This window comes from Rutilus rutilus (genome assembly GCF_951802725.1).
Source record: "Rutilus rutilus genome assembly, chromosome: 14".
Classification (NCBI taxonomy): Eukaryota; Metazoa; Chordata; class Actinopteri; order Cypriniformes; family Leuciscidae; genus Rutilus; species Rutilus rutilus.
This window is the reverse complement of record NC_140219.1, coordinates 7,498,328-7,526,014: the sequence shown is the minus strand read 5'-3', so window position 1 is coordinate 7,526,014 and position 27,687 is coordinate 7,498,328. Positions and strand designations below refer to the sequence as shown.

At 36.8% G+C, this 27,687-nt stretch overlaps 4 protein-coding genes across 8 annotated transcripts in view; 3 read left to right on the top strand and 1 right to left on the bottom strand.

Annotated features, from left to right (window-relative positions):
* Positions 1-54: 54 nt before the first annotated feature.
* nipsnap3a (nipsnap homolog 3A (C. elegans)) lies at positions 55-6,151 on the bottom strand. Of its 3 annotated transcripts, none has more exons than XM_084430130.1 (7): positions 5,980-6,151; positions 4,634-4,841; positions 4,134-4,295; positions 3,177-3,326; positions 2,091-2,177; positions 1,830-1,966; positions 55-273 (listed from the first exon to the last, which is right to left on the bottom strand). In XM_084430130.1, the coding sequence occupies exons 1-6, from the start codon at positions 6,058-6,060 to the stop codon at positions 1,890-1,892; spliced, it is 765 nt and encodes a 254-aa protein (XP_084286256.1). In that variant the 5' UTR covers positions 6,061-6,151; the 3' UTR covers positions 55-273; positions 1,830-1,889. The 3 variants fall into 3 exon arrangements, with proteins under 3 accessions (XP_084286256.1, XP_084286255.1, XP_084286257.1); XM_084430129.1 differs by having other exon boundaries at positions 55-406; positions 1,688-1,966; positions 5,980-6,150; XM_084430131.1 differs by having other exon boundaries at positions 55-294; positions 5,980-6,150.
* On the top strand, positions 5,996-9,378 carry LOC311303584 (putative pancreatic secretory proteinase inhibitor). 2 transcript variants are annotated; one of them, XM_084430133.1, is made up of 5 exons: positions 5,996-6,196; positions 7,829-7,907; positions 8,024-8,055; positions 8,139-8,251; positions 8,386-9,378. In XM_084430133.1, exons 1-5 carry the CDS (start codon positions 6,191-6,193, stop codon positions 8,429-8,431), a joined length of 276 nt encoding a protein of 91 aa, XP_084286259.1. In that variant the 5' UTR covers positions 5,996-6,190; the 3' UTR covers positions 8,432-9,378. The 2 variants fall into 2 exon arrangements, with proteins under 2 accessions (XP_084286259.1, XP_084286258.1); XM_084430132.1 differs by lacking the exon at positions 5,996-6,196 and having other exon boundaries at positions 7,409-7,907.
* A 291-nt stretch (positions 9,379-9,669) lies between these two features.
* On the top strand, positions 9,670-13,641 carry thg1l (tRNA-histidine guanylyltransferase 1-like). The gene is made up of 6 exons (XM_084429509.1): positions 9,670-10,172; positions 10,619-10,795; positions 11,870-12,039; positions 12,727-12,815; positions 13,198-13,305; positions 13,404-13,641. Exons 1-6 carry the CDS (start codon positions 9,985-9,987, stop codon positions 13,563-13,565), a joined length of 894 nt encoding a protein of 297 aa, XP_084285635.1. The 5' UTR covers positions 9,670-9,984; the 3' UTR covers positions 13,566-13,641.
* A 1,744-nt stretch (positions 13,642-15,385) lies between these two features.
* The window catches only part of adam19b (ADAM metallopeptidase domain 19b), a 35,548-nt gene continuing 23,246 nt past the window's right edge, over positions 15,386-27,687 (top strand). Inside the window, exons 1-4 of one of the 2 annotated variants that reach the window (XM_084429394.1) lie at positions 15,386-15,661; positions 15,819-15,931; positions 16,379-16,449; positions 26,363-26,441. In XM_084429394.1, the coding sequence (XP_084285520.1) occupies positions 15,526-15,661; positions 15,819-15,931; positions 16,379-16,449; positions 26,363-26,441 (399 nt within the window). In that variant the 5' untranslated portion in view covers positions 15,386-15,525. The remainder of the gene's footprint in view (positions 15,662-15,818; positions 15,932-16,378; positions 16,450-26,362; positions 26,442-27,687) is intronic. The other variant, XR_014629719.1, reaches the window with a different exon arrangement.

Genomic DNA, 27,687 nt, shown 5'->3' with positions numbered 1-27,687 from the left:
CACCAAAAATGTCATCACTATATCTAATCCATGCAAAATGCAACATAACATTGCTGAATTTAGAATGATTTTTATTGCCATGGCCCATGGAAGAATTTATTGTAGAAAGGAAATTACATGTACACCGATGATTAATATCTGCAACAGTCTGAGGTTGGAAGTCTTTTAACGTGATGCAAAGCATTAGTTTGACCCACTATCATTATTTGATCATCTGCAAAAACTTCCAGGAACTTGCTACAATTAAATCTGTTTATCAGGCCACTTACAGTGCTGGTCAGAATTATTTGCCCCCTTGGTAAATATGATCAAAGATGGCTGTAAAAAATAAATCTGCATAGTTTATCCTTTTGATATTTTATTTTTTAAAAATGCAAAAATCTAACCTTTCATTGAAGTAAAAGAACTGAAAGTGGGGGCAAAATCACATTATGAAATAAATGTTTTTTCTCTAAAATGTGTTGGGAATAATTATTTGCCCCCTTTTATTAAATACTTTTTACAACCTCCTTTTCCCAAGATAACAGCTCTGAGTCTTCTCCTATAATGCCTGATGAGTTTGGAGAACACCTGACAAGAGATCAGAGACCATTCCTCCATACAGAATCTCTCCAGATCCTTCAGATTCCCAGATCCATGTTGGCGCTTCTTCTCTTCAGTTCAGCCCACTCATTTTCTATAGGGTTCAGGTCAGGGACTGGGATGGCCATTGCAGATGCTTGGTTTTGTGCTCAGTGACACATTTTTGTTTTGATTTTGATCTTTGTTTTTGGATCACTGTTCTGTTGGAAGATCCAAACATGGCCCGTTATTAGATTTATAGCAGAGGTTGTCAGGTTTTGATTTTTTATCTGTTGGTATTTGATCGAATCCATGATGCCATGTATCTGAACAAGATGTCCAGGACCTCTGGCAGAAAATTAGGCCCACATCATTAAAGATACAGCAGAGTATTTCATTTTACACATGGGGTACTTTTTTTATCCCTGTATGAAGCAAACCCATGTTAAGTGTTTGCTGCCAAAAAGCTCTTTTTTGGTTTCATCTGGCCATAGAACGTTAGAAAAGTAACTGACACTACTGGAACTTCAAACGGGACAGGTTCTATGGTCAGATGAAACAAAAAAAAAAAGAGAGATACTCTGCTGTATCTTTAATGATGTGGGCCTAATTTCCTGCCAGAGGTCCTGGACATCTTGTTCAGATACATGGCATCATGGATTCGATCAAATACCAACAGATAAAAAATCTAAACCTGACAACCTCTGCTAGAAACCTTATAACGGGCCATGTTTGGATCTTCCAACAGGACAGTGATCCAAAAACAAACATCAAAATCAAAACAAAAATGTGTCACTGAGCACAAAACCAAGCATCTGCAATGGCCATCGCAGTCCCTGACCTGAACCCTATGAGTGGGCTGAACTGAAGAGAAGAAGCGCCAACATGGATCTGGGAATCTGAAGGATCTGGAGAGATTCTGTATGGAGGAATGGTCTCTGATCTCTTGTCAGGTGTTCTCCAAACTCATCAGGCATTATGGGAGAAGACTCAGAGCTGTTATCTTGGAAAAAGGAGGTTGCAAAAAGTATTTAATAACAGGGTGCCAACAATTATTCCAAACACATTTTGGAGAAAAAACATTTATTTCATAATGTGCTTTTCCCCCCACTTTCAGTTCTTTTACTTCAATGAAAGGTTAGATTTTTGCATTTTTTTTAAAATAAAATATCAAAAGGATCAACTATGCAGATTTATTTTTTACAGCCATCTTTGATCATATTTACCAAGGGGGCAAATAATTCTGACCAGCACTGTATTTCATTCGCTGCATTAATTAAATCTCATTCCACATTTCCCTGATTGTGGATTCAAACCTCGAGGCTATGTTATTTGATAGGTGAGAAGGTACAGGGGAACATGAGTTTGTTCTTCTGTGACACCAGGTACGCTGCACTCTCCCTTACTGGAGAAAAAAAATACAAAAGTAAATAAGAAATGGAACTTTAAAAACGCAAACAGTAAAACAAAAAAAATGCTCTCATAATCACAGTACAATATTGTCTGCTTTAATAAGTTGTAAGATTTACCTGCCGCCACTACTCTGGCATCTCCATGAGCTTTATGGCGTATTGCTGCACGCTGGTCTGCACTCTCGTACCACCATAAAACATGCACTGCGCATTGGAAAGAAATATCAGAAAATACTGTATATACAAAAAGCAGTTTGAAAACAGATTTACTAAACCATAATCCCATAAAAGCGCTGATGGGAGTGGAAAGTTCTGCAGGGGATTTACTGACAGTGCGCACATTAAAGAACACAGACGCTGTCAGATCATTTCTATAATGACCAACACGGTCTATCAAGATCAGCGCATATCCGCGTAGGGTCGCAAACAAGCACAGCCGATGATAATCAGGTGCGGGTGATCTAATAACAACACAGGCGCAAAGTGGCTTAAGACTTGTTATTTGGGGGGCATTAAATAATGCCGCAGGTAAATACCAGTAAAATGACTAGCACAGACCTTGGTAAATCAAGTTACATGATTCATTTAAATACTGTCCTCCCATAATTTTTGCATCTGAAGGGGAAGCTCAGCTGCAAAAAATAAAACCCTGTCCACGTCTTCAGTAAATCCTGACAGTAGTTTTTTTAACGCCAAAAGAGGGTTTTGGTGATGCAAGCTGTTACTAAATCTTTACTAATTCTAAACCTTAGCATTGTCAATACACTTGGTCCTGTTTGGTATTATTCATAAATTACCATTTAAAGGTTTGGGGTCTGTAAGATTTTTTAATGATCTAAAAAGAAGTCTCTTCTGCCCACCAAGGCTGTATTTATTTGATCTAAAATACAATTAAATTAGTAATATTGTTACAATGTAATATATATATATATATATATATATATATATATATTCTTTGATGAATAGAAAGTTCAAAAGAAGAGCATTTATTTAAGATCTAAACAACATTATAAATGTCTTTACTGTATAATTGCTGAATAAAAAGCAAGTTTTTCAGAAAAACAGGTACTGACCCCAAACTATTGAATGCTAGTGTATATTTAAATTACAGGTTGTAATTAAAAAAATATATCATAATGATATGACTTGGTAATTGTTTTACCAAGTAATTGTTAAACATAATTGCTTTCTTGCCTAACTCACCTTGATTGAGCGGTCCAAATTCAGAGTGAAAAACCCCAACTGAGTGGGCGTATCCTGATCCCGAGTGGGTGCTCACTGCTGCCTGAAACGCTTTAGCCCACACCGCCGGACCGCCCGGCTTCATCTGGAAGGTGGCTAACTCGAAAACTCCTTCAGAAAACAACACATTTTAACAAAAGTTGTTCAGGTAAGTACGCCTGGAGTATTTGAAATCTTTATATCTTCTTTTGTGAACAATTTATTCATATTTGTAATGACAGAAGGGGGAATATTCAGGAAACCATTATGATTGCAGTTCCAATCAAATCAATAAGTTGTTAAGAAATGTTTTATTTTTTTTGGTTATGTCTCATATCTCCTATAGTATCAAGTGAGCAGGAATTGGTGACCCTTAAAGGGATATTTCACCACTAGAAAGATGAATGTGTATTTAAATTGGGTCATTTATGTAGTATAAATGTGAAATTATTTTAGAAGTTGGTGCCTTCTAGACTGAGACTTTTGGCTCATGTGGATGAAAGACAACAACTCCCAGAATGCACTTGCTTCGCTGCCCTACGAGGCCACTCCCAAGCCACGCCTACCGGTTACAGAGGGCAGTATCGGAAGAAATTATACAACTAGGCTACTAGTGGACTCGAAACTGAAAAGACGCCGTTTTATTGTGAAATCCCCCTATGGGCGGGTTGAAAACATGCGGAACGAGCTCCTACTACTGGCTGTGGTCTCTCGCCTCTGGCCAAAAAAGCCTCAGATGACGCAAAATGACGATTTTTGCATCATCAGAGATTTTTTTCCAGACACACAATAACAGAAATCTCTTGTCTCAGGGGGACATGAGGGAGGGAAGCACGGTCATTTGAAAATACTACCGGGTTTCTACAAAGCTTAATGCTAATCGGTGAAGTATCCCTTTATAAAATTGATGCATGACATGTTAATGCACATAGTTCACACCTCCGTCTTTGGGTGGCTTCTGAATTTTGCTCCAGGGTACGAGGTACGTCACCTCATTATCCTGAGTGCTCAGCATGGGCATCGCTTTAGAGATGTACTGCTCAATCCAGTTGGGGTCCTGAGCCAGGGCTGCCCGCACAGATGCACGCTGGGCATAGCTGTCTAAACAACATTATAGCAAAGACAGAAAAGAAGGGTTTGTTTTGGAGTTGTATGTGGAGCAGCACTATGCCTGTAGATATTTTAAATAAAATATACACATAACATCTTTGGGTCAAAACAGTAAACAAGCAATTGTACTAAGAATGTCTAAAAAAATCATATAAGGAGAAAAACAGGATGTCCCAGCTACAATGGGACACCTGGCAACCCTTAGAAGTAAAGAGTCAGTTTCCTTTGGTAAGTAATTTCAATGTTTTGTTGCATTTTACTTATTTATTAGTCTTATAAAGTTTTTAAAGTGCAGATTGGACATTTAAGAATTCAGTAGTCTTTCTCACCATACTTCCAAATGTGGAAAACCTGATTGAGACCCCCATATTCCACACTCCAGTATCCGACGAGCTCTGAGTGGGCTGTACGCAGGTGGATCTTCTCATTGGTCAGTTTGAGGAAGGCAGCGTTGAGATGCGGCTGGATGTAATATGTGCGGAACTCATAGAAGTTTCCGTTCTGCTGCTGCGGTCCGGTGGAGATCGATGCCGTGGGCTGCTCGGCAAACGTAAAACAAACTGCTAGTGGCATCATGTATGTAACTTGTAACTCATATTCTACGTCTACACTTGTCTTAATCTATATGATTTCATAAAACAGACTCATTTGAGAAATGGCAGCTTCAGCCTTCTGCTTTTTCAATTTCAATTTACTGAGGTTCAAGTCATTTTTAGGCACATCCCTCCCATCCAAACCCATCAGCACATTTTAAAAACCTTGAAACTGCCATGTCAATCATGTCAAAGATAAACTGTACAAATGTTTACAGTATGTTCTATAAGTTCAGACCAGCCGATTCCCACTTAAGTACAAAGATCAAACCCCTATACCCCTAATGTCCATACGTCCCAAATACTGTATATAATATATTTTTTTAACAAGACAACTCTACACTTAAAGTGAAATTGACATTAATGGCATGTTAAAAACTAAAAAGATAGATACACTATGTATAAATATAGAAGGGTCAAAAAGTCTGAACTGGAAATGAGTTTTGTTTTGTTTTTGACATTTAAACATGGAATACTGTATGTCAATTCCTAAAATATTTAAGAAGATTTGGCACTTTTTTTAAGTCAGTAAATCAAAATAGCAAAATTATGTGAACCCCTTTGCACAAAAGGTCAGATTTTCTTCATTTTCACAAGATACTCTGTGCTACTGTCATTAACTCTGCAAGCATGATATGCAAAATAACAGTCAGAAAAAAATATTCTTTTGAAATGAAACAGGCATATTTGATACATCAGGCTTTTATAACTTATATTATAGTATTATTATATAGGAGAATATGGAGCTCATTCTTGAGGAGGGACTTTTGGACCCCACGTATGCATGAAGAACACGGGCCTCTTAGTTCCTATTTGGATTATTTAACTTTTTTGCAGTGATTTCATGCTTTAGTAATTCCTAACACTGCCAAGTCCTGAACAATGTAACAGTGGAGTTACATGATCATTTGATTGACAATGGAGGCGTCCACTGACGCACCTTCAAAAACAAAAACTGGCGTTTGTCTTTTAACTCCATTCAAAAGTCACAAAGATTCAATAGCATTAAATTTGTAAACCTACATTGATGAATGTTTCTCACTGTGTCTTAAACAAAACTTGTGAATGATTATTAAACTCACCATAGGTCGGTTTTTCACAGACAGACAGTGTTTTGCTGCGTGACGTGACGCGTTCCGGAAAATACCGCGTAATTGAATCATTATTTCTCGTCGTGAATCTGCAACTGTACCTGCAGCTTGACTGACGTGCCAGATCAGACGTGCAACCCTGCACGAAGTTCACTCAGAGACAGTAGTACGGAAGCCGAAATGTATTGTTCAAGGTCGCTGCATGGAAGTATGCGTTCATCATTTTTATTAATTATTAACATTTAAAACTTTACATTTATAATAATAAATAAAAAAACTATATAGATATGAAGGTTAGATATAGGTTTTCAACCTTTGTAAACATTTGAATAGCTTAGATATGAAGCTGTTCTATATATGCTATGCTTTCTTGTATAATTGTAGCCTACTATTTGTACTACTTTAAATTTAGTTGTTAAAAAATCAAGTAGAATATAATACATTTAAACCTTTATTGTGTCTCTTTAATTACTTTAATACAATTTTGGCTAGGTTTGCCAGAATTCTTCCCAAAGCCAGAGTTTTCACTTCAGTTCACACATACATGACAAGTGTTAAAATAAGGAAAGTTCCACTTTGCACTGAGATTTTTAAGAGAAAAAAATTCTCTATATGGGTCAATGACTTGATGTGTTTATTTTTTTGTGTCCAAGTGCATTATTTCCTTTTAAAAGAATTTGATAAATTCATGACATATATCACTTTATTTTATAAAACCTATTTAGTTTGAATTCATTTAGACCATGTCAATAATACATATTATTTTATGTTTTGTTATCTTAAACCCCCCAAATGTGGTGCAACATGTCTGAACAAATGAACAAACTAAGGAAAATTGTGTCTAAATGATAAAAAATATAAAACTAAATGGTATAATTTTAGGTTTGAAACATTTCAAATAAACACATTTAATAAATATTAGTGGTTTAAAGCTGTTGAGACAATTAAATAACTATTGTCCAGCAATTTGTATATTCTCAAATGTCAGGGTGGCACAACTTCAAACATGGCTCTTTTATTGTGAATTGACAAGGTAATAACAGTAAATATGATAGTGCATTATCCAGAGGAGCTCAACTGATCCTTGTGGCAGAGTGAAAAGGTTTGTAGGCCTTTATCTCTCTCAAATACTGGTAAAAACTGCTAATTTTAAGTATGGGTTTGGTACACTTTCCATGTCATGTGGTACAACTACAGTATATACAACTATTTGGTTGTACCGCCTGACATAAAAACAGTCAAAAAATGCTTTTAAACAGTGTTATTTAACAACTGAAACTTGTTTAAACACATTTTTCATAACAAAAATATGCATGCCATCTGTTTTGAAAAGATTTTTAAAAAACACATATTTTTTGAAGCTTTATTTACCAATGACCCGTATACATTATTTTCATGTTCAAAAGTCTCTTCAGGCCCATATTCCCTACTGCATTATGTAGTTAATTATTACATTACATAATTATCGTTTACTGCATTCCATGTTTAGTGGAATTCCATTTACTTGGGGCCAATAAACAGGGACACACCTCCCAGCCAGACCTGTTTTGAGGGATATTATACAGGCCAATGCTTTTTGGATTGTGCTCAGCAATTTTTGGACAGACTGGAATGTTTATCCCTTAATAAAGAGAGAGACAATAGAGAGGCTCTGTTCTCACTGGTGTTGACGCGGGATAGTGGGTAGGTGGGGCGGATGGCCGTTAAAATATCAGCACCTCTCCTCCTCCTCCTCACTTTCAAACTATATGTTGAGGGTCATCAACAATACAACTCTCAGAAGCGAGCTAGAAGTCATCAGTCACTGTTAAAAGCTCTCAGCCTGCATTTACAAATCCAGATTTTTGTCTTCCTTCCTTTGAGCATCATGACTGGAACAGCGGTGGTTCTGATGAGCCTGGTCCTCATCCTCTCTGTGGGTAAGTCTCATCATCTGTCATTTTAAAAGAGCTCTGTTATTGTTTTAATCATTGAGGTGTGCCATTTGCAATTAACAACAGGATTGAGATTAATCCAACAGAACCATTTTTTCCAGGCGCAGAGGATAAATCAAGACTCTACCGCAGAGTAAGTCCATTTATGCATTAGAAGATAAACTGTGATGCATAACAGGCGTTTACTGTAAATTGCGTGTGTTTTTAATCCGACAGCCTGCATGTGGAGGACTGAGTGTCAACCAAGCATGTCCTCTCAACTACTCTCCTGTGTGCGGTAATGATGGCATCACATACGTCAATGAATGCACCCTGTGTGTGCAGAGAATGTGAGTCCATTGATTTGCTTCTGTTAGGATAACAGCATTACAGTATGATTCTTGCCTGTAATTACTCATATTGTTGAGGGCTGTTAGTAAGCAAGTATTGATGTTGGATAACTGAAAGGGTGTTTGTTTTTTAGGCACACAAACGCAGACATTTTGATTGTGAAAGACGGACGCTGCTGAGGTGGAGGACCTTATGACATCATCACTTCGCTCATATATCTATGTTTGTTTAAGAGTGTTGTTTGCTATGCTCATCCAGACCAGTTTTGCACTTATCAGTATACCTATACAGTAGATTTGTGAAAACCTACTGCATGTCAAAAATGATAAATACTAGTACTGATATGAATCATATGTGTCAGTTTATCACATTTAAGTGACTTTGAGTGAACAGTGCAGTGTGTTTGATTTTCTATTTACTTAGTTTGTTTTACATCAATACTGTCCTGTCTTTCTTTCCCAGATAACAGGGAACATTCTCAGAACTTTAGCATTCTGGCAAGGTTCTCTCAAAGTTATGAACACATGTTCTTCCAGTAACATTAATAGAATGCATCAAAGTTATCTGGTCTTAAATGACATTGTCAAAACATTAGCAGAAAAAGTGTTATATACATCATTCATGGAGCGTTATTTTAGTTGGATGTAAGTCTAATGCTTTTTAAACATTACACCTCAGAGAACATTCAAAAGTAATGTTCCCACAATACTTGCAACATTTTTAAATAGAGGAAACATTCCCTTGATGTTTTCTCTAAGGTTCACGAACCAAGAAAAAAAAAAGTTTTTAAAACATTTAAAAATCTGGACGTTTTGAAGGTTCTGAGAACATTCTGAAATAACGTTTTCATAACTTAATGGGAACATTAAGCATATTTTTGTTAGATGGGTTAATACAGTTCAGCTCTTCCATTAAGTTTCTTCTTTTTTTTTTTAGGAACTGCTCAGAGTGCAATGTTTCAAGAGTGATTTTTTGTAGTTACAGCTTATTTTTCTAAATATGTAAAAACAAAAAAAACAAAAAAAAAATGGAAATGTGAGATGATGACATGACAAACTGTGTTATACCGTTTATACCTTAATTTTACTTTTTTTTTTCCTAATAAAATAAACATATTTAGCCAAACAATTGTATGGTTGACCAGCTTCATTTATGTCTTGCTTTTCTTTCCAGCATACTTATTATACTGAAAAAGAAACAAAAAGTTTCTGCACACTGGACACACTGCACATTCTTGCACATGATTTTTTAACTCTCATTCAAAACTACCAACAAAACATCTCGTTCCATTCAAAATAGCATGTACAGTAATGTTAATTTCATTTTGTATTGGCTTTAGGCTTTTAAATCTTAGCAGCCTGATGTTTTGTAGGCTATATGGCGGAACACAATTTTCAGAACTGTATTTTGAGGGACTGTTTAAGGTGACGTACCAATACAATGACCGCGCTCACTCACATGTGAGTTTTGATACAACATACTTCCGGTTAAGGAATAAATATTGTGTAAACAATACAACGTTACATATTTAATAATACAACGCGTTTTAAGATTTAAGATTAATACCAATAATCTCTCGTTGAAGTTTTTCCTGAGACATGAATATTAAAAATGCGCTTTCTGGATGTCAGCTAACTAGTTAAGTTACGCCTCATTATTTTCAATTTTTATTATCAACTAACAACATTATTTAATTTAAACCAATTAAATAACTCGTAACTCTGATATCCTTATGCTGAGACTGTTGTCGGTGAACTTTGTAGGGCTTATAAAGCACAAGACACTCTTAAGTCTTAAATTTAGCACATCATCAGTCATGGCCAAAAGCAAATTTGAATACGTGAGAAACTTTGAGCTTGACGACAAATGTTTGAAAAACTGCTATATTGTTGTTCGGCTAGATGGACGCAACTTCCACAAGTAAGTGATTCTGTAAACCGTACAGTTACGACATGCTGTTGCAGTAACGTTACAGGCACTAACACTGTCTAGTTTCGTGGTTTACAGTATTGCATACATTTAAGTTCTAAAGACATAGCGTTGTGCTATAAAGGGATATTTTTCTGAACATTTTACTATTGGTTTAATACCATAATGTCATATAGTTAAATTGTTTATTTTGCGTTATAGTGCTAATTAATATGTATTTCTTACATTTAGCCTTTTGCTATGCAAAGAATATTTGTTTATATCTGAGTTTGTTCAGGCTCAAAACATGAAATGCGCAAAGAGTTTTATGGGTATGAAACTGAATGTCTGACGAATGTCAAACATTTAGGCTAACTAACTGTACGGCCGTGTTTCACGGAGGGTAGAACATGCAGTGATGACTGAAGGCATTTCCAACATGATCCCCTTGATTGCAGGTTTTCTGATCAGCATAACTTCATTAAACCCAATGATGACAGAGCTCTGGGTTTGATGAGCCGCAGTGCCCGTTCGGTCATGGAGGATCTGGAGGACATCACTATAGCCTATGGACAGAGTGACGAGTTCAGCTTTGTGTTCAAAAGATCAACCACCTGGTTCAAAAGAAGGGCAAGGTATAATTCTATGCTGACACACAGTGCCGTAGATAAACTTGGAAACTGTGCAATGCATTTCAAAACCATCTTGATGTCAAACACCACAATGGTTGTCAAGGATAATGCAGTCTAGGACAGGGGTTTTCAATATTTTAGATGCCACGAACCTCCATATATGATCATTCTTATGCAAAGGACCCCATTCTAAAATTTAAAAGGCAGCTATACATATTTTTATGTATAAAGACTCAGTTTATAATGTGAAAAAGAAAATATTATAAATGTGTGAAATACAATGCCCGGCCAAAAAAAAAAAAAGTCGCTGTTTGGCTTTAAATAGGCAACTGCTTTAAATAGTTTAAGTAATTAAGTCTATGAAATGATCATTATTGCTGTGATTATTATGTTTTTAGCATGTTATATGTTTGGCAACAGTTCCTCTAACACTAATTGATGGAGTGCGTAGCTTTTCATTTCTTAAACAACCATGTAGGAAGACACATCATGGCCATATTCCAGGATGACAATGTCAAGATTCGGATGGGAGGGAGCATGAAGAATCATTTCTCCACACATGAATTGGCTCCTCTGATTCCAGATCTTAAATTCATTGAAAGTCTTTGGGATGTGCTGGAGTAGATTTTACAGAGTGTTGGACTTTTGCATTATCAAAACAAGATCCTGACCAAAAACTGATGTACCTCTTGATGGAAATAACATCACAACATTTATTTCCATCAAGAGGAAGCTACACACTCCATCAATTAGGGTTAGAATAACTTTTACCAAACATATAACCTGCTAGAAGCATAATAATAACTGCAATAATGATCCAATCATAGACTCTTAAGTATTTGCCTATTTAAAATAATCAGTGTATTTAGTTTAAGTTTTTCTATCACTATAGTAGTGTACAGTGTATTTTTTACTTGTATTTATTTTAACATTTATTTTTTAATTTAACTTATAATTCATTTAATCTTTTACACTTTATTTTTTATTTTTTTTATTTCCATTGACCCCTTAACACTTCCTTGTGGCATTCCTTGACCCTGAAAATCACTCATTAAATGTTTTCTTTTCTCTTTACAGTAAACTGATGACCCATGTGACATCCCAGTTTTCATCTAGCTTTGTTTTCTATTGGAAGGAGTATTTCGGGGAGCAGCCGCTGCTGTACCCTCCCAGCTTCGATGGCAGGGTGGTGCTGTATCCTACCAATCGTAACCTTAAAGACTATCTAAGCTGGAGACAGGCAGACTGTAAGTTAATGTGTTTTGTTGCAGATTTGGGTTGACTGTAACATGTACAAAACAGTATAATAGGATGAACTAGATAGATCTGGGCTATTATTTGCACTTTTGACTTCTGCAGTTTACTGTGATTGTCACCCCAAAACTACAACTAAAAATTTTATGACAACCATGTGAGAATATGGTAATAATAACATGCTTGCTTGCTTTTGATGGGGCATTATAGGCATAGTTCACCCAAAAATGAAAATTCTGTCATTATTTACTCACCCTGAAGTTTCTTTGTTTTGTTGAAAACAAATGAAGATATTTTGAAGAATGTTGGTAACAACTCCTGGTCCCCATTGACTTCTATAGTAGGAAAAAAAAAAAACCCATAGAAGTCAGTGGGGACCAGAAAATGTTTGGTTACCAACACTCTTCAAAATATCTTCTTTTGTGTTCAACGGCAGAATGAAACTCATACAGGTTTAGAACAACAGTGAGTAATGATGACATAAATTGCATTTTTGGGTGACCTATCCCTTTAAAAAGTACACATGTGCTATTTGTTATTGTCATACTATTGTATATTTTTTACTTTAATGCATAAAATATCGATTTTAGAAAATGTAGCTAGACAAGGATTTGGAATTGTTTCACAATTATTTTGTTTATTTTTATTTTTTATTTTTTTGACGTGTTGTGTCTTCTCAGGTCACATTAACAATTTGTACAACACTACGTTTTGGACGCTGGTGCAGAAAGGAGGATTGACCACAACACAGGCTGAAGAGAGACTCAATGTATTCTCAAATATTTATGTTCTCAGTTTTTCTTCCACATTAGTTATCATATAGATTTGAAGGATGCTTGTCCAAGGACAAGGAAGGTTTCCACCCAAAACAATATAAACATGGCAGTATTTAAATCTGACTAGGTCTAGTCACAGTCTCTTTTAGGAATATTATCCAGTAAGCAGTTTTACCCAGATACATAATCTTGCAATATTTAATACTAATATATAAATGTTAAATTGTGCCTTATTGGATTCATTTGTTTTTGTCCATATAAGTTTAATTAAACATGCCTAATTCTAATACAGTTATTTTGTATATTTAGTTTCTATAGCTGTAGTGTAATTTACTTGAAGAAACTAAAAAGATGCATAATTTCCCCCACACACAGGGAACACAAGCAGCGGATAAGAACGAGATCTTGTTTTCTGAGTTCAGTATCAATTACAATAATGAATCATCATTTCACAAAAAAGGCACAACTTTAATATGGGAAAAGGTAAGAGGCAGCTGGATTATTATTATTTTTTATTCTCTCATCTCTTTAATGAAATATCTAACTCTGTTTTCTTTCTCAAACTTCTGTTTTCTCTTCAGGTGACTGAAACCGCAACTAAACAGATCAAGCGGCCAGATGAAGGAGAGTCAGAGGTTACTGTAACACGGACCAGAAAGAAGGTTACAAGCCATTCCTGTGATATCATTGGAGATCAGTTCTGGGAAGAACATGCAGACATTCTGGAAAGTGACCAGTGTTGATCACACTGTTAAAAAACTTTTAGTTTATTTATCCTTTTGGTGTTTAATAAAAAAATAAAAAAAAACGTTCAATGTCTTCAATTTATTGTCTTTTTTGGAGGAAAAGAAGGTGACGGAAAGGTGATGTTGCCGTGTTATTTTCCCCCTAAGATTCCTAGTTGAGATAAGGAGGGATCTTATTCTCTCCTGCAGGGATGAGCATCTGTTTTTACCTCACCCCCTCTGTGTGCTGATGACTTTAAAAGTCTGTTTTCTCCAGATTTCAGTGTCTTTATGAATTTCGTACGATAGAATCAACATGGGTACATTTAATGACGTGCTCATGAAATCAGTACTTTGAAGGGATGTTTCACCCAAAATTTTTTAATTCTGTCATCACTTACTCACCCTCAGGTTGTTCCAAATCTGTATGAATTTCTTTCTTCTGCTGAACACAAAAGAAGATATTTAGAAGAATATGGGTACCTGAACAGCTGCTGGTCCCCATTGACTTCCATAGTATGGAAAAAATTACCATGGAAGTCAATGTGTTTGGTTACCTACATTCTTCAAAATATCTTCTTTTGTGTTCAGCAGAAGAAAGAAATTCAGGTTTGGAACAACTTGAGGATGAGTAAATGATGACAGAATTTTCATTTTTGGGTGAACTATCCTGGGTTCAATACAAATTAAGCTCAATCCACAGCACTTGTGGCATAGTGGCATAATGCCTCATGCCTCATTCATTCATAATGTTGATCACAATAAGCCAACATCTAGGTTACTCTTACAATGGAAGTGAGAGGGGCCAGTTTTTGGATAATTTAAAAGCAGAAATGGGAAGCTTTATATAAGAAAAAAAGTACTTGCATTACATTTTCTGTTAAAACTTGTGCATAAGAATTCTAAAAATGTAAAACTGAATCTAAAAATCATAGCTTTTACAGTCTTTTCAGGGTTATAGTATTATGATGTTATATTGTCATACTGACAAAAGTTGTAAAATTGAATATAAATTACACGGAAAAGGTTAGTATGTAATTTTTATTGACATTATACTCATGTTGGTATACTTTTGAAACAGTATTTTAATGTTTTCAAACTGGCCCCATTAACATCCATTGTAAGTGCCTTACTGTAACCCAGATTGAAAAAAATAATAAAATAAATAGGAACAAGTGGAAATAATTTTTTATGATAATCAATAATATGCCACAAATGCCGGTGAATAAGCTGTACTGAGATCAAGATATTCCTTTGTATACATCTGAACATCCCAGAGGATGGTGTGTGTGCTGGTCTTTCCTGTACTTTGATGTCGGATGGATGCAATTATGTGAAGTGACAGAATTATTGTGGGCTGATCGTGAAACCACATCTTCCCTCTGCACTACTCTCGGTGCTACTTGTTTTAGAGCCAAGGTGTATAATATTACACACAGTGACACAATGTTGTGTGTAGTGTGTGGTATCCCTGACCTCGTTTTCGTGCTTAAATTATAACAGTGAATGTACTCCATCACTAACAACTGTAAATGCCTTCGAAGACTTTTTTTCTACCACTATTATTTTAGCAAAGGTCAGTATTATTGCTCATTAAGCATGCAAGATTTTGTGCTTGAATTATTTTTTGCTGAATTTCCGTTTAACATGACTTCTACTAGTTCTGGTAATTTATTTTAATTTATTTTTAAACAAATTTCTAATTAATCGAATAATATTTATAGATAGATGGGTGGGTAGGTGGATAGATAGATATATTTTTATGAATGATTGAGACACACTTAAAGGGGGAGGTGCTTGGATCAGGGTGATAAAGGCTGTAAAGATGCGCTCTTCTCACTGCCTCTGTCGGACTCTACAGTCACACATACCGGTGCTGTTCATCATGAATGCTATTCATAATCTATAGTAATTCCTTCTGCACGGCTCGTTTATTTCGTGCATTTTTTTTAAAATATATTTACATTTAATTTAATGTATGATGCTTCAGGGCGTGTATTTGAATCGCTGCATGGTCGCGGGCGCTGTGCAGATCCGGTTGTTTTTATTGTTATGTTTTTTATGTTTACATCTCTCTTTAAGATGCACTGCACATGGCGACGACATGCAGACGGGTGAGTCTTATTATAGTCACAATAAAATGATACCGTTATTGTGTTGCTTGGATTCTAAGCAGTGGAATTGAAGATGCTGCGCGCTTGAACTCGTTCGCTGGAAATTGTGTCTAATTGATTATTTATTGATCACGTGATTGATTTATTGTACTATTAGATGAACGTTGGCATGGAGACTCATATCGCATCCATGACAACCCGCAGCACTTTATCACTTATCCAGAGTGGATCAGCCCAACCAGACACAGAAGATCTCATGTGACCGCTAAGGTAATGTCGAATGCAAATGCAGTTTTGAAAATAGCACCAATAGGTTAATTGTGCTTATATTCTTAAACTCCACATTGCAAACTTAATTTGTCATCAAATGGCTTTTTCATATGGGGAGCAAACCTATAATACCATTTTGCTTTTCTAATCCAATAAAGTAATATTCCAGTGAAAAGTTGAAATGTGTTTTTTTTTTTTGCTATATTGCCCAGCACTGCATGAACTCCATAGCTTTTTGTAAAATCCTGTGATCATGTTATCAAGAATGATTTGAGATTGAAAGAGAATCTTGATTTTATATGGAAGCCAGACTTTTGGCCCCTACTGTATAATACTATAATACCACTTGCCTCATTCATAATCTTTTTAACTAAGTATCTATCACCAATTTTGCATAATGGAAATTATTGGGTAATTCTAGATAACCTGATTGATTTCCCTTCCCAGCATCCATCTGAGGCAGAGGTCAAGATAACTGTGGGAGGAGAAGATCTGATTCTACTACTCCAGAGAAATGAGTGAGTTTGTGCGTGTAGTCTTATAAATAACCATCTCCATTCAGTTTCATCCCCTGCAGTCCAGCTTTACTCCACTGTACATCACCTACCAACTGGAGGTGTCGTGATATATGAAATGCTTTTTATAGCGCTGCACCAAAAATACACATCTATGTGGTTTCCCTTTTCATTTTGGCACAAGCATATGTACATCTGTTTATGGAGAGCGTTTGCACCGCACGAGCATTAAACCATATGGGAATGACATTTGATACTCCTGCTCCAGGACACAGGAAGCTGAGCGTGTCACATGGTTTAGTTTCTGCCCCTGGAGTGCATTGCCATTAGGGGATAAGTGCACATGATAACAGGTTGACAACCGAATAAACCAGGTTGATTATTTCTGAGCTGTATCATTGGCATTAAGTGGCTAGTGACAGGACTTTAAAAGACATCCTGCTTTGCTGTTCTGTGGCAAGGATTGTTTTGGATGCCTCGGGAAAAGCCAGAGTGCAACCGGCACAATCCTCTCCTGGAGCCGGTTACACCAGCTGTGTGCTCTTAAAAATAAACGGGTTTTCGCAGTCATGCCATAGAAGAACCTTTTAGTGAACTGGTCTTAAAAGAAGACCATTGCTTTCCAGTGAAGAGCATTTTAATATTCTAAAGAGCCACCAATGCCAAATAAAGAACCGTTATTTTTAAGAGTGTTAACTGAAATTCCCGGCATCTCAACACAACTTCCACTCTCCTATTTAGAGGCTGCTACTGAATGACTTAAAGTACAGAGTTAGTTACAAACTAGCTAGTGGTTACTAAGCCTCTAGTGTGGACTTTACAATCCAATTTAAAGGATTAGTTCAATCAAAAATTGAATTATCCCATAATTTACTCACCCATCGCTTTGCTTCAGAAGGCCTTTATTAACTTATTGGAGTCGTATGGGTTACTTTTATGATGGATGGATGCCCTTTTTTGGGCTTCAGAGCCAGGATATTTTTTTATATAACTCAGATTGTGTTTGGATGAAAGGTGAAAGTCATATACACCTAGGATGGCTTGAGGTTGAGTAAATTATAGGATAATTTACATTTTTGGGTGAACTTACCCTTTAAGAACTTACGAATGGCTGGTGCAACCCTACCCTGGTCTAAGTGGTGTCACATTAGTGAAGGTCCTATCTGGAAATCAGAGCAGATGGAATAGCCATAGGCTACCAACTGAAGATCCATCCAGAGCACCACTCCGTGGTGTCTGACAGAGATAACTCTAGGGAACGGCACCCTGCTGGTCATTTGTCACTATGATCTAGCCTTTGGTGTGATGAAAACAATCAGCACCGTTTCTCAAGCATTGTGCCAGTTTGTTTTTGGGAAGTGTGTGGTTTATATTTCCCAAGAGTGTTGTCATTTTCACGAAAAATATTATTGAGCAACATCCTAATTCAGAGAGACACTTTGCTACTGGATTTCAATCTGATGTAATGTCAAACTAACAGACGTCATGGTGACTGACCAATAACAGTAGCATTGATAGTGTATGACCATACAAAGTAATATTTGATCAGTTCTGTTGTGTGGGTGGGAGGTACTATAGTAATTATAGTACTAATATTACGGAAATATAGATTGAACTGGAAATTCAGCATTTGCAATGCATGCATATGTCAAGAAAAGGTTAGCCACCACTCTTAAAAATAAAGGTCCTTTATTGGCATTGATGGTTCTATGAAGAACCTTTACATCCATGGGAACTTTACACTGCACAAAGGGTTCTTTATAGTGGAAAAGATATTCTTCACACTAAGAAAAAGTGCTTCTTTGAGGAACCAAAAATGGTTATTCTATTGCATCACTGCAAGAACCCCCTTTTGAAACCTTTATTTTTAAGAGTATATTCAGTATTTGAGTAGCACTGAAATGTCTCGACAGCACAATTTTTGTATGTCTGGGGTTTGAGCATGATTTTCTTTCATGTGGACTGTTTATCGATTAAGGCTGTTGTAAAATGAATTCATTGCATTGACATGAATGCAGGGATGAGGGAGGTATAGCTGACCCTGCATTCATGTCTGAGCAATGAATATTAATACAAGCTGGGTTTAATTGTCTCCTGTGGATAATTTCAATATTTGTGGGACAAGATAAAAGCAAGGAAAATGGTTTCAAAGATATCCATCTCAGTTCAAAGGCTCGGGTTAATACTAATTGAGGTCAAGTGTAGTCATTAATGATTTTTCTGTCTTTCTCATGTTATTTCTCCCTCTCTTTACACTTTTAACCTCCGTCTACACCCCATGGGTCACCCAGTGGAAAAAACAGTCCATGCTAATTAGGTTTCTTGACAGATGATTTTGACTACAGGAAAATTTTGCCCGAAATTTCCACTTGTCTCACATCAAACTGCCACTGCGCAGTCATTTATAATCTTTTACACGTTGAAGTGATAAATCTTAACAGTTAAAGCCAGTTATTGACTTTTTAATGTTTATGTGCATATTATATTACTCATCATCATATCTGTATTTTACAAATAACACGTAAAACTCAGAAGTATTATTAAAAAAAAAATACTTGCATAAAGACCAGAATGTCATAGAAAGACCAATACAAAATCCAAAACAACCAGTGTTTTAAAATTATTTGCTATTATAGTATTTATTCATATTTTTAATTTGCTTTTATTTTTATATTTTTATTTTTCATTTTTAGTTTAAGCCAGCCAGAAGTTGAACACCCTAGAAATCACACAGAATTCAATTTTCACTTGTTTGTAAAGCACGTTTAGCCACAATCTTGAAACATGCTCCATAATGTAGGTTATAACTTATTATAATTATTATTATTAAATTACTAATGCTGATACACAGCCAGAAAAAAAGGTACAAAAGTTTTTTTTCTCAAGAGGTACATATTAGTACCTAAAGTGTACATATTGGTATACCTAAAAGGAACAAAAGTGTACCTTTTGAAAAGGTATCTCCCCAGTGACAGCTTCTTTTTCTACCTTTTTTTTCTGAGAGTGTATATAATGGTCTCTTAACGAGTTTCTTGGCTTATTAAGGATTTTGTAGCTGTAGTATGTTTGATTTCAGGGGAATAGCTAAGATTTTCTGCTTTTCTCATTCTTGTTTAGTTGTAGGCCTACTTCTCCTTCTCCCTGTTTAAAACTGAGCGCTCATGCATAGAATTTCAAAAAGCAGCCGTGAGTCTCTAGGCATCTGTAGTCAGTGGCCGTCTTCCAGAATAGATCCATCACAGTCTGAAGGAGAAAGCTTGTGTGTGTGTGTGTGTTGCCGTAGACTCCTGGCTTTTATCCTAATGAATGTTTGCCCTAATGGACCCAGAGGAGGGGAATGGGATTAAGATCCAGGCAGGGCACTGCTGATTCAGGTCTTCTGACGTTGTTGAGACTGGGGTTTTGTGACTCGAGTGTCAGGGGACTGTTTGGGGAGATATCATTTAGGGTTTTCTGAAGTAGCAGGGAACCCCACAACCCAACTGATTCTCCTCATTCTCTTTTGCACTCATATGCATTAGCATGATTCTTGACAGACTCAAGACTATGTCTGCTGACCTGTCGGTGAAGCTACCATACTCTATCCCTCCTGTGTATTTCTGTCCGTTTTCTCTCTCCGGAGGGCTAACATTAAACATTAGTCTATGGTCTGAGTCTGACGCCATGTCCTCCCTAATATTTTCAGTCACAATGTTGGCTTGTGTCATCAGACTGATAAATAACCAGGGGATTATAGGTCACTAGAGGTGATTAATTAGAAGTCAGCATGAAATGTCATTTACAACCATTTTACTTCTGCAATGTGACATATTTTTGAATGAAATGGAAATGATTTAGAGCAGGACTTGATTTTGTCCATCTGGAGTTAAGTGAATCATAAAAAGTGGGTGTTTGGTAAAAAATTTGACTCAGGTGATTGGCAGTGTGGTTTATTTTGATGAAATATTAGAAAGACAAACAATTGTGCACCGGTGAATCAATTCCGGGAATGTGCATTAACCCTGTAAAGCCTGACATGAAATAATAGTCTGAAAAACAGTATTGAACCTTTAGACAAATTTGTTGTTGTTGTTGATGAGTATTATTTTTGATACATCAGGGTTTTGTTGCTCATATATATCAGCTATATATCAGAATATGGAGCTCATACTCGAGAAGGGGAAAAAAACATCTTAGGTTTAATCAGAGGCCCAAACTGAGCAAAAATATGCAATTTGGTGAAGATGTTATTTATATAGTTGAAAAGTAAGAAGAAATTCTGCTAAGATAGCTTGTAATAAAAATATCAATGAGGTCTGTCAGTGTCAGGTGTATAATTTAGAGGCCTTAGAAATTTGAGTGTCAAATATTATACAGTAGGCTAAGTAAATAGGGTCAATGTTGATTTTATGTGCTAATGTGTGCCTTCTGCAATCTGTTGCTTTTGTTTATTTTCTTATACATGCATTGGCTTGTTTGACTTTCAAATTACCCCTCTGGGAGGCTGACGGGCTGTCAGTTAGAGGGCAGACCGTTCAGACAGGCTTTTAGGCTCTGATACGCTCTGAAACAGAGCAATAAAAGCCCCTCCATTACGGCAATGGCCGAGGCAATGCCCCCAATTACATCACCCTCCCCTCCAGTCTTCTCTTCTCTTTTTGCCCTTTCCAATCATTCTCTGTCTGTTCGTGATGTCCTTATTTCATCCTTCTCTCTCCCTCCTCCATCTAGAGTGATGTCATTTTATATGAGAAAATGCGGCCCGCTGACCCTTGAGACGCAGCTCTTCTGTACTGAAATGAGCTCTTTGTTTCTGCTGCTGCCAGACGGCCGTGTCTCACACACGCAGCTCTTCATCACTGCATCTGTCGGGCCTCGTGCCAAAGCTTTTAGTGCTCTGTGTGGGTATTTTGCATCTTTGTGGGGTAATTTATACAATTATTTTCCCTTATTATACAGAGGGAAGGAGAAGTTAGGGAACAAAAAGCTAAATTGCATACAATCGTGTTTCAATCAACTTTCACCAAAAGTTTGCCACGTTGGTTTTCCAGAACACTATATTTCTTTTCTAAGGGCTTTTATTATTCTGAGCCTAGGATTTAACCCTGTAAAGCCTGACATATGAAATAATAGCCCAAAAACTTTTGTTGAGTATCATATTTGATACATCAGGCTTTTATGACTTATATGTCGTGAGAATATGTCACTCATAGTTGAGGAGGAAAAAACATTTCGCTTTTATTCGGTGTCTCAAACTTATTAAAAATATACAATTTGATGCAGTTGCTTATATGGCCAAAAAGTAAATTTTAATTTCTTATAAAAGTATAGCAGACTACTTTCATAAAATGCACATAAATATAAGTTGTTGCTCTATATCTTCCAATAATATGTCTGAGTTAGATGAAATTTAATTGCTTAGTTTTATAATCAAAGCTATGTAGTTTTTATTGTGGGGGCCAAAACTTATTATGCAATGCATTTCAATGATTGAGAGATGTACAGAATAAACATTCCTCAAAAGCCTGATGTATCGATACTCACATTTGAAAATTATTTTTTAATAATGATGGATAATCGAGCAAGCCTAAGATGCTTTAGTCCAGTAAGTGTTCATCTTGAAATATTACTGACATTATAAACGTTATTATTATGGTTGCTTTATAAAAATCAGTAAATATTTCACAGCATAAAAACAATATGTTAAATAATCCCATTTTCATAGGGACAAAGAATATATTTTTGTTAAAGATAAAGTGAAATGCAATATCATTTTGGGTAAGAGATATTAATGAGCGTTCACGACCATTGGCAAGTTAGGAGAAACATTATTCACTGACTCCTTGTATAGTTAGTTAGCTACCACAATCAATCATGGTCTATTTTTGCCAGCTTTTGTTTTATAGGTGTCTTTCCGTAAGTGTTTGTAATCATGTAGCTAAAACAACTGCCAGCACGCCACTTCATTTCTTTTAATCGCACACCTAGTATGTGCAACATCCTTCTTTCTGTCAGTAAAATAATACCTATTTCTGTCTCACTCACTCAATTTTTCCAGAGCCTAAGGGACTATAGCGTCATGCACAGTCAGAGTCAGTTTATTGTTAATGTATGAGTCTTCTGGTTGGCCCAGTGGCTGTTTGTGGCTGGGTTTAATATAGCAACACATTTTGGGTCATTGGGCGGCAGTGTGGCAGATTAAGTGCGGGCCTTGTTTTAGTTCCCTCTGACTACTCGGCAGATTGGATCAACAGGCATGCATTGTTTGAGAGGGTGTCAGATACACTCAAGAACCCCCTATCCTACTGCCCCTAATTCTGTCCTGAGTGCTTTTCCACCCTCTTGGACTGTATCTTGAAGAGAAATGGCCTTGCTGGTGTTCGCTGTGACATGAAAAGTTCTGACATTGCATATTGTGCACCTTCATCATTTGTCTATCAAAAACTGAGTGTGCCTCCAGTAAATGTCGTGTCTATAATAGTCTTTGTCTGTTTAAAAGAGTGGATTTGGGATTTAAACTTTTAAAATGTATGTTGATGCTACTAAATATGCTCGTATGACCTTAAAGGACCCTGTGTGCTAGTATTTATGCTTGTAGCGTGTATTTATTTTAAAGGCCCTACATCAGAATGCCCGTATGTCTCTGAGGGGCTCTTTGCACTCGCGTCCATGACACTTTTACTCCCTGGCAGAGATCCAGTGTCCTGCAGGGCCAGTGTAGACTTGTGCAGTCTGGTGGGTGTTCCTGCGTGGGGGTGATGGAGGTCGCAGCCCAGTAGGTCTGGACTGTGTCCAGAGCAAGTGTTGTTGGGCCCACTAATTTAAACAAAGAGAGACAGACGCTTTAGATTTATAGGTGTGTGTGTGTGTGTGTGTGTGTGTGTGTGTGTGTGTGTGTGTGTGTGTGTGTGTGTGTGTGTGTGTGTGTGTGTGTGTGTGTGTGTGTGTGTGTGTGTGTGTGTGTGTGAGTGTGAGAAAAGAGAAGAAGAGGAAGAATGAGACCACAATGTGTGATAGAGCAAGTCAAACTATCAGATCAAAAATATTTTCAGTGGTAACAGACTGTTTCAGTTCCCGTTTTTAACTGAATGCAAATGATTTTACTGGTGTTCACAATGCATCACTTTATTTTTTTAATGTAAAGGATAAAAAAAGGTGTTGCAAACACACTAATGGAACATACGCACTGACAGAAATTAGAAAATTCTCATTTGAAAATAATGACTTCGAATTGCTTTGTGCTTGCCATGGTTGCAGGTAAGGAGAGTTGAAGTGTGGATCTATTTGCAAAGAAGTATATTTATTAAATGAAAACAAAAAACTCTAAACCTGCAGGAGTAGAGCAAACAAAAATGAGAAAAGAAAAATAATTGAACCAAAAGGGGTAAAATACACAGACTAATGCTGCATTAATTGTGAAATGATAACACTGAGCTGCTCACTCACATCCAATGATGCATTTCCATGGCAAGACTATCAATGGCAAAAATGAATCTGCAGCAGTCATGTTGTACAATGGTCACGTGGTACAAGTCGGAGCTCTCCGAAAATTACAAGTTATGAGTTCTACAAGGAGAAGAACGTTCTTTACAAGTTGGAATCTCATGATTACGACAATTACATTTAATCATTTAGCAGACACTTTTATCCAAAGCGACATGGCGTGAATGCAGCTAAAATGAGCATTAAAATAAGGAACAGGTGAGGCTAATCAATTAACAAATGAGTATGACAACTAAACACAGGTAATGAAACTAAACTGAAAGAACCAAAACAACACAGATGACACATGACAGTGCACTTGTCAGTGTGATACAAAATATAATTTAAATAATTTGATTGACAGAAAATTTCTTGTTTGTCTTATTTTCTTTTGTTTTAAAGTGTTCTTTTTGAAAATGTGTCTTGGTTGTAAATAAATTACATTTATTTACACATATTTACTGTTTACCATTTTTACTCTCCTGAGAAGGAAAGTATTTATATTTTGCTTTGTTAAACCCATAAATCAGAATATGTATGGGTTGTAGACAGTATTTATCATTTTTAAGTGTCTTTAAGTGATATTTATGATATTGTAGTAACACTATAATTTTTTATTTGTTAACATTAGTTAACTACAATAGTTAACATGAACTAACAATGAAAATACTTCTAAAGCATTTATTAATCTTAGTTAATGTTCATTTTAACATTATCTAATACATTATTAAAAAGTATTAAACGTAGGATCTTTTAACATTATTTAATGGACCTGAGCTAACATGAACTAACAATGAACAGCAGTATTTTAATTCATTAACGTTTACAAAAATGAATACATTATGTAACAAATGAATTGCTCATTATTAGTTAAGTTGTAGTTGATGCATTAACTAATGATAACTAATGGGACAATAGTAAAGTGTATTCACTTCATGTTATCCAATATCCAGTATCATGCTAATAGGAACACATTTGTTGCTGGTGATTGTGTGTGTGTGTGTGTGTGTGTGTGTGTGTGTGTGTGTGTGTGTGTGTTTGAGTTTGAGAAAAGAGAAAAGAGAAGAAGAGGAAGAATGAGACCACAATGTGTGGTTAGATATAGATAGAGCTCAAAGATCAAAGATCAGATCAAAAATATTTTCAATGGTAACAGACTGTTTCAGTTCCCGGTTTTAACTGAATGGTAAATGATTTTACTGGTGTTCACAATGCATCACTTTATTTGTTTAAAGGTGCATTAAGCAACTTTTCATGTTAAAAATACCCATTTTTCTAACCCATACATGCTTAAACAATTGCCTGATGGGCTGAATGAGCCCTTCTATGATCACTGCGATTGCCTCTATAATCCTGTACAGTAAAATAAATAAGAGGGATTCGGGTCGGAATCGACTGGGCGTGACGTCATGCGCGTTCACGCTCACCTGGCTATGTCTGGCAGGTTTGTGTATTCGACACCATTATCCGCATCAGCGAAGACAACTCAAGCGACTTTTGCAAAAGTAGAAGATGCATTCAAAGAGACCGGCTTCTAGTTCATCCCAAACCCCAACGCAAACTCCACGTAACCGCGTGCACAACTCTGGTTGCAGTTTCGCGTGTCGCCAGAAGGGGGCATAGTTCTGCAAAAACTCAGAGACTTGCGCAATGCACCTTTAATGTAAAGGATAAAAAAAGGTGTTGCAAACACACTAATAGAAGATACGCACTGACAGAAATTAGAAAATTCTCATTTGAAAATAATGACTTCGAATTGCTTTGTGCGTGCCATGGTTGCAGATAAGGAGAGTTGAAGAGTTGATGCTAATAGGAACACATTTGTTGCTGGTGTCTGTGAAGGGGTAGTCGTGCCTTTTTAAGTAGGATGTGGGGGAAACATAACTCAAGAAAATCATCATAATCTCTTCTTTTTGTATGACACAGTACTGTCTTTATAGCATATAGCTAAGCTGTAGCTAAGAAAAGATTTGAGTGTGATGCAGTCATCAAATCGTTTGTTAGACTTGGGAGAAATTAAATATTTAGGACTTAGTGGTCATGTTTCAACCTTTAAGGAGAAAGAGTATGCACAGTAAACAGACTGTTCTCAGACTGTATGCACACTTACTGTGGATCTCTGATTCTCAAAGCATTCAGCCACTTTAGATGAATCTTTAATGAGCTCAAGGTCATTAAGGGAAAGAGACTTCACACTGTCTGCCATTTTCTGCGCAGAAATCCTTTGAAATACTCAATATAACCAGTAAGGCCCCTTGGTTTCTTCTCTCCAAATAACCTGCATCTGATAAGTACCAAATCCTGATTCATGTTTGACCCCAGAAAAGGAATGGAAACAAGTTTGAAGTGTTTATGTTATTCCTTTTTGGAAATGATAGAAGCTGTCTGGTTACCAGCTGTGCATATTAAATGTAAAGCTGAATTATTTTGTCTTTTTTGTGTGTTCTTCTCTAAGGGAGCTGTTCTCCTCTGAATATCAGGAGACGTGGTATGATCCAAATGGAAACCGTCAGTTTTCCAGGCCTTCTAACAGGGTGAGTGTAAGAGCCATTCCAGAATCATTCACTTCTAAATAGCATGTGAATAGTTCATATTGTCATAGCAATCTTATGATAAACTATGTTGTCACATACAGGGGTTGCACAATGAAACTATACCACAATAATTTATTAGCATAGTGTAGGGACACCTTTCTGCAGCCAATACAGCATCAGTTAATCTTGGGATGACAGAAACAAGTCCTTCACAGTGGCCAGAGGGATTTTGAGCCATTCCTCTTTCCTCACAGTGGCTATATCACAATGTGATGCTACTGGAGGAAAACATTTTCTGACTCGCTCCTCCAAAACACCCCAAAGTGGCTAAAAAATATTTAGATCTGGTGACTGTGCAGGCCATGGGAGATGTTTAACTTCACTTTCATGTTCATGAAATTGCTTAAACACAGCCCCACCTTCAGGGTACAAAGTTTGAACCATTGTGTGCACATGGTCCTCCAGAATGGTTCGGTTGTCCTTGGCAGTGCGCGCCCATCAAGCACACGTAGTTGGCCTAGGGAATGCCATGATATTGAAGCCCAAACCATCAGTGATCCACCCCGTGCTTCACTCTGGACAGCAACAGTCCTGGTGTTGAGCTTCTTTGGGGCTTCTCCACACCGTAACTCTCTCGGATGTGGAAAAGACAGTGAAGGTGGACTCATTAGAGAACAGTACATGTTTCACATTGTCCACAGCCCAAGATTTCCACTGCTGGCACCATTGGAATTGAAGCTTGGCCTTGGCATGATGACCAAAGGTTTGGCTATAGCAGCCCGACCATGAATATTGACCCCGTGGAGCTCCTGACAAACAGTTTTGGTGGAAACAGGAAAGTCGAGGTGCGCATTTATTTCTGCGGTGATTTGGGCAGCTGTGGTTTTATGTTTTTTGGACACAATTCGGGTTAGTACTCAGACATCCCTTTCAGACAGCTTCCTCTTGCGTCAACAGTCACTCCTGTTGGATGTGGTTTGTCCTACTTGGTGCCGGTGGTAATTACCCTGGATAACATAGCTCTCGATACACCACAGGGATTTTCTGTCCTGGTCACAGATGAGCCAGCGAGACGCGCTCCAACAATTTGTCCTCTTTGTACTCATATGTCTCCTATTATGTTGTGTGAATTGCAATATTTTATGTACAGCTGTGCTATCGCTGCTCTTACTGATGGAATGTAAAATTAGTGAAGACTGGCCACCAGGCCAGTGAGGCCACACATATAAAGGCGTAAAACCTCCAA

Bases quoted from the DNA above. Each gene is read 5' to 3' on its own strand.
- nipsnap3a (XM_084430130.1), bottom strand. From the start codon at position 6,060: ATGATTCAATTACGCGGTATTTTCCGGAACGCGTCACGTCACGCAGCA. The intron at 4,296-4,633 runs GTGAGAAAGACT...AATGTTGTTTAG, and splicing joins TTTCCACATTTGGAAGTATG to ACAGCTATGCCCAGCGTGCA. The intron at 1,967-2,090 runs GTAAATCTTACA...TTTTTTCTCCAG, and splicing joins TGCCAGAGTAGTGGCGGCAG to TAAGGGAGAGTGCAGCGTAC.
- LOC311303584 (XM_084430132.1), top strand. From the start codon at position 7,685: ATGGCCGTTAAAATATCAGCACCTCTCCTCCTCCTCCTCACTTTCAAA. The intron at 7,908-8,023 runs GTAAGTCTCATC...CATTTTTTCCAG, and splicing joins GGTCCTCATCCTCTCTGTGG to GCGCAGAGGATAAATCAAGA. The intron at 8,056-8,138 runs GTAAGTCCATTT...TTAATCCGACAG, and splicing joins AATCAAGACTCTACCGCAGA to CCTGCATGTGGAGGACTGAG.
- thg1l (XM_084429509.1), top strand. From the start codon at position 9,985: ATGCTGAGACTGTTGTCGGTGAACTTTGTAGGGCTTATAAAGCACAAG. The intron at 10,173-10,618 runs GTAAGTGATTCT...CCTTGATTGCAG, and splicing joins GATGGACGCAACTTCCACAA to GTTTTCTGATCAGCATAACT. The intron at 13,306-13,403 runs GTAAGAGGCAGC...TTTTCTCTTCAG, and splicing joins CAACTTTAATATGGGAAAAG to GTGACTGAAACCGCAACTAA.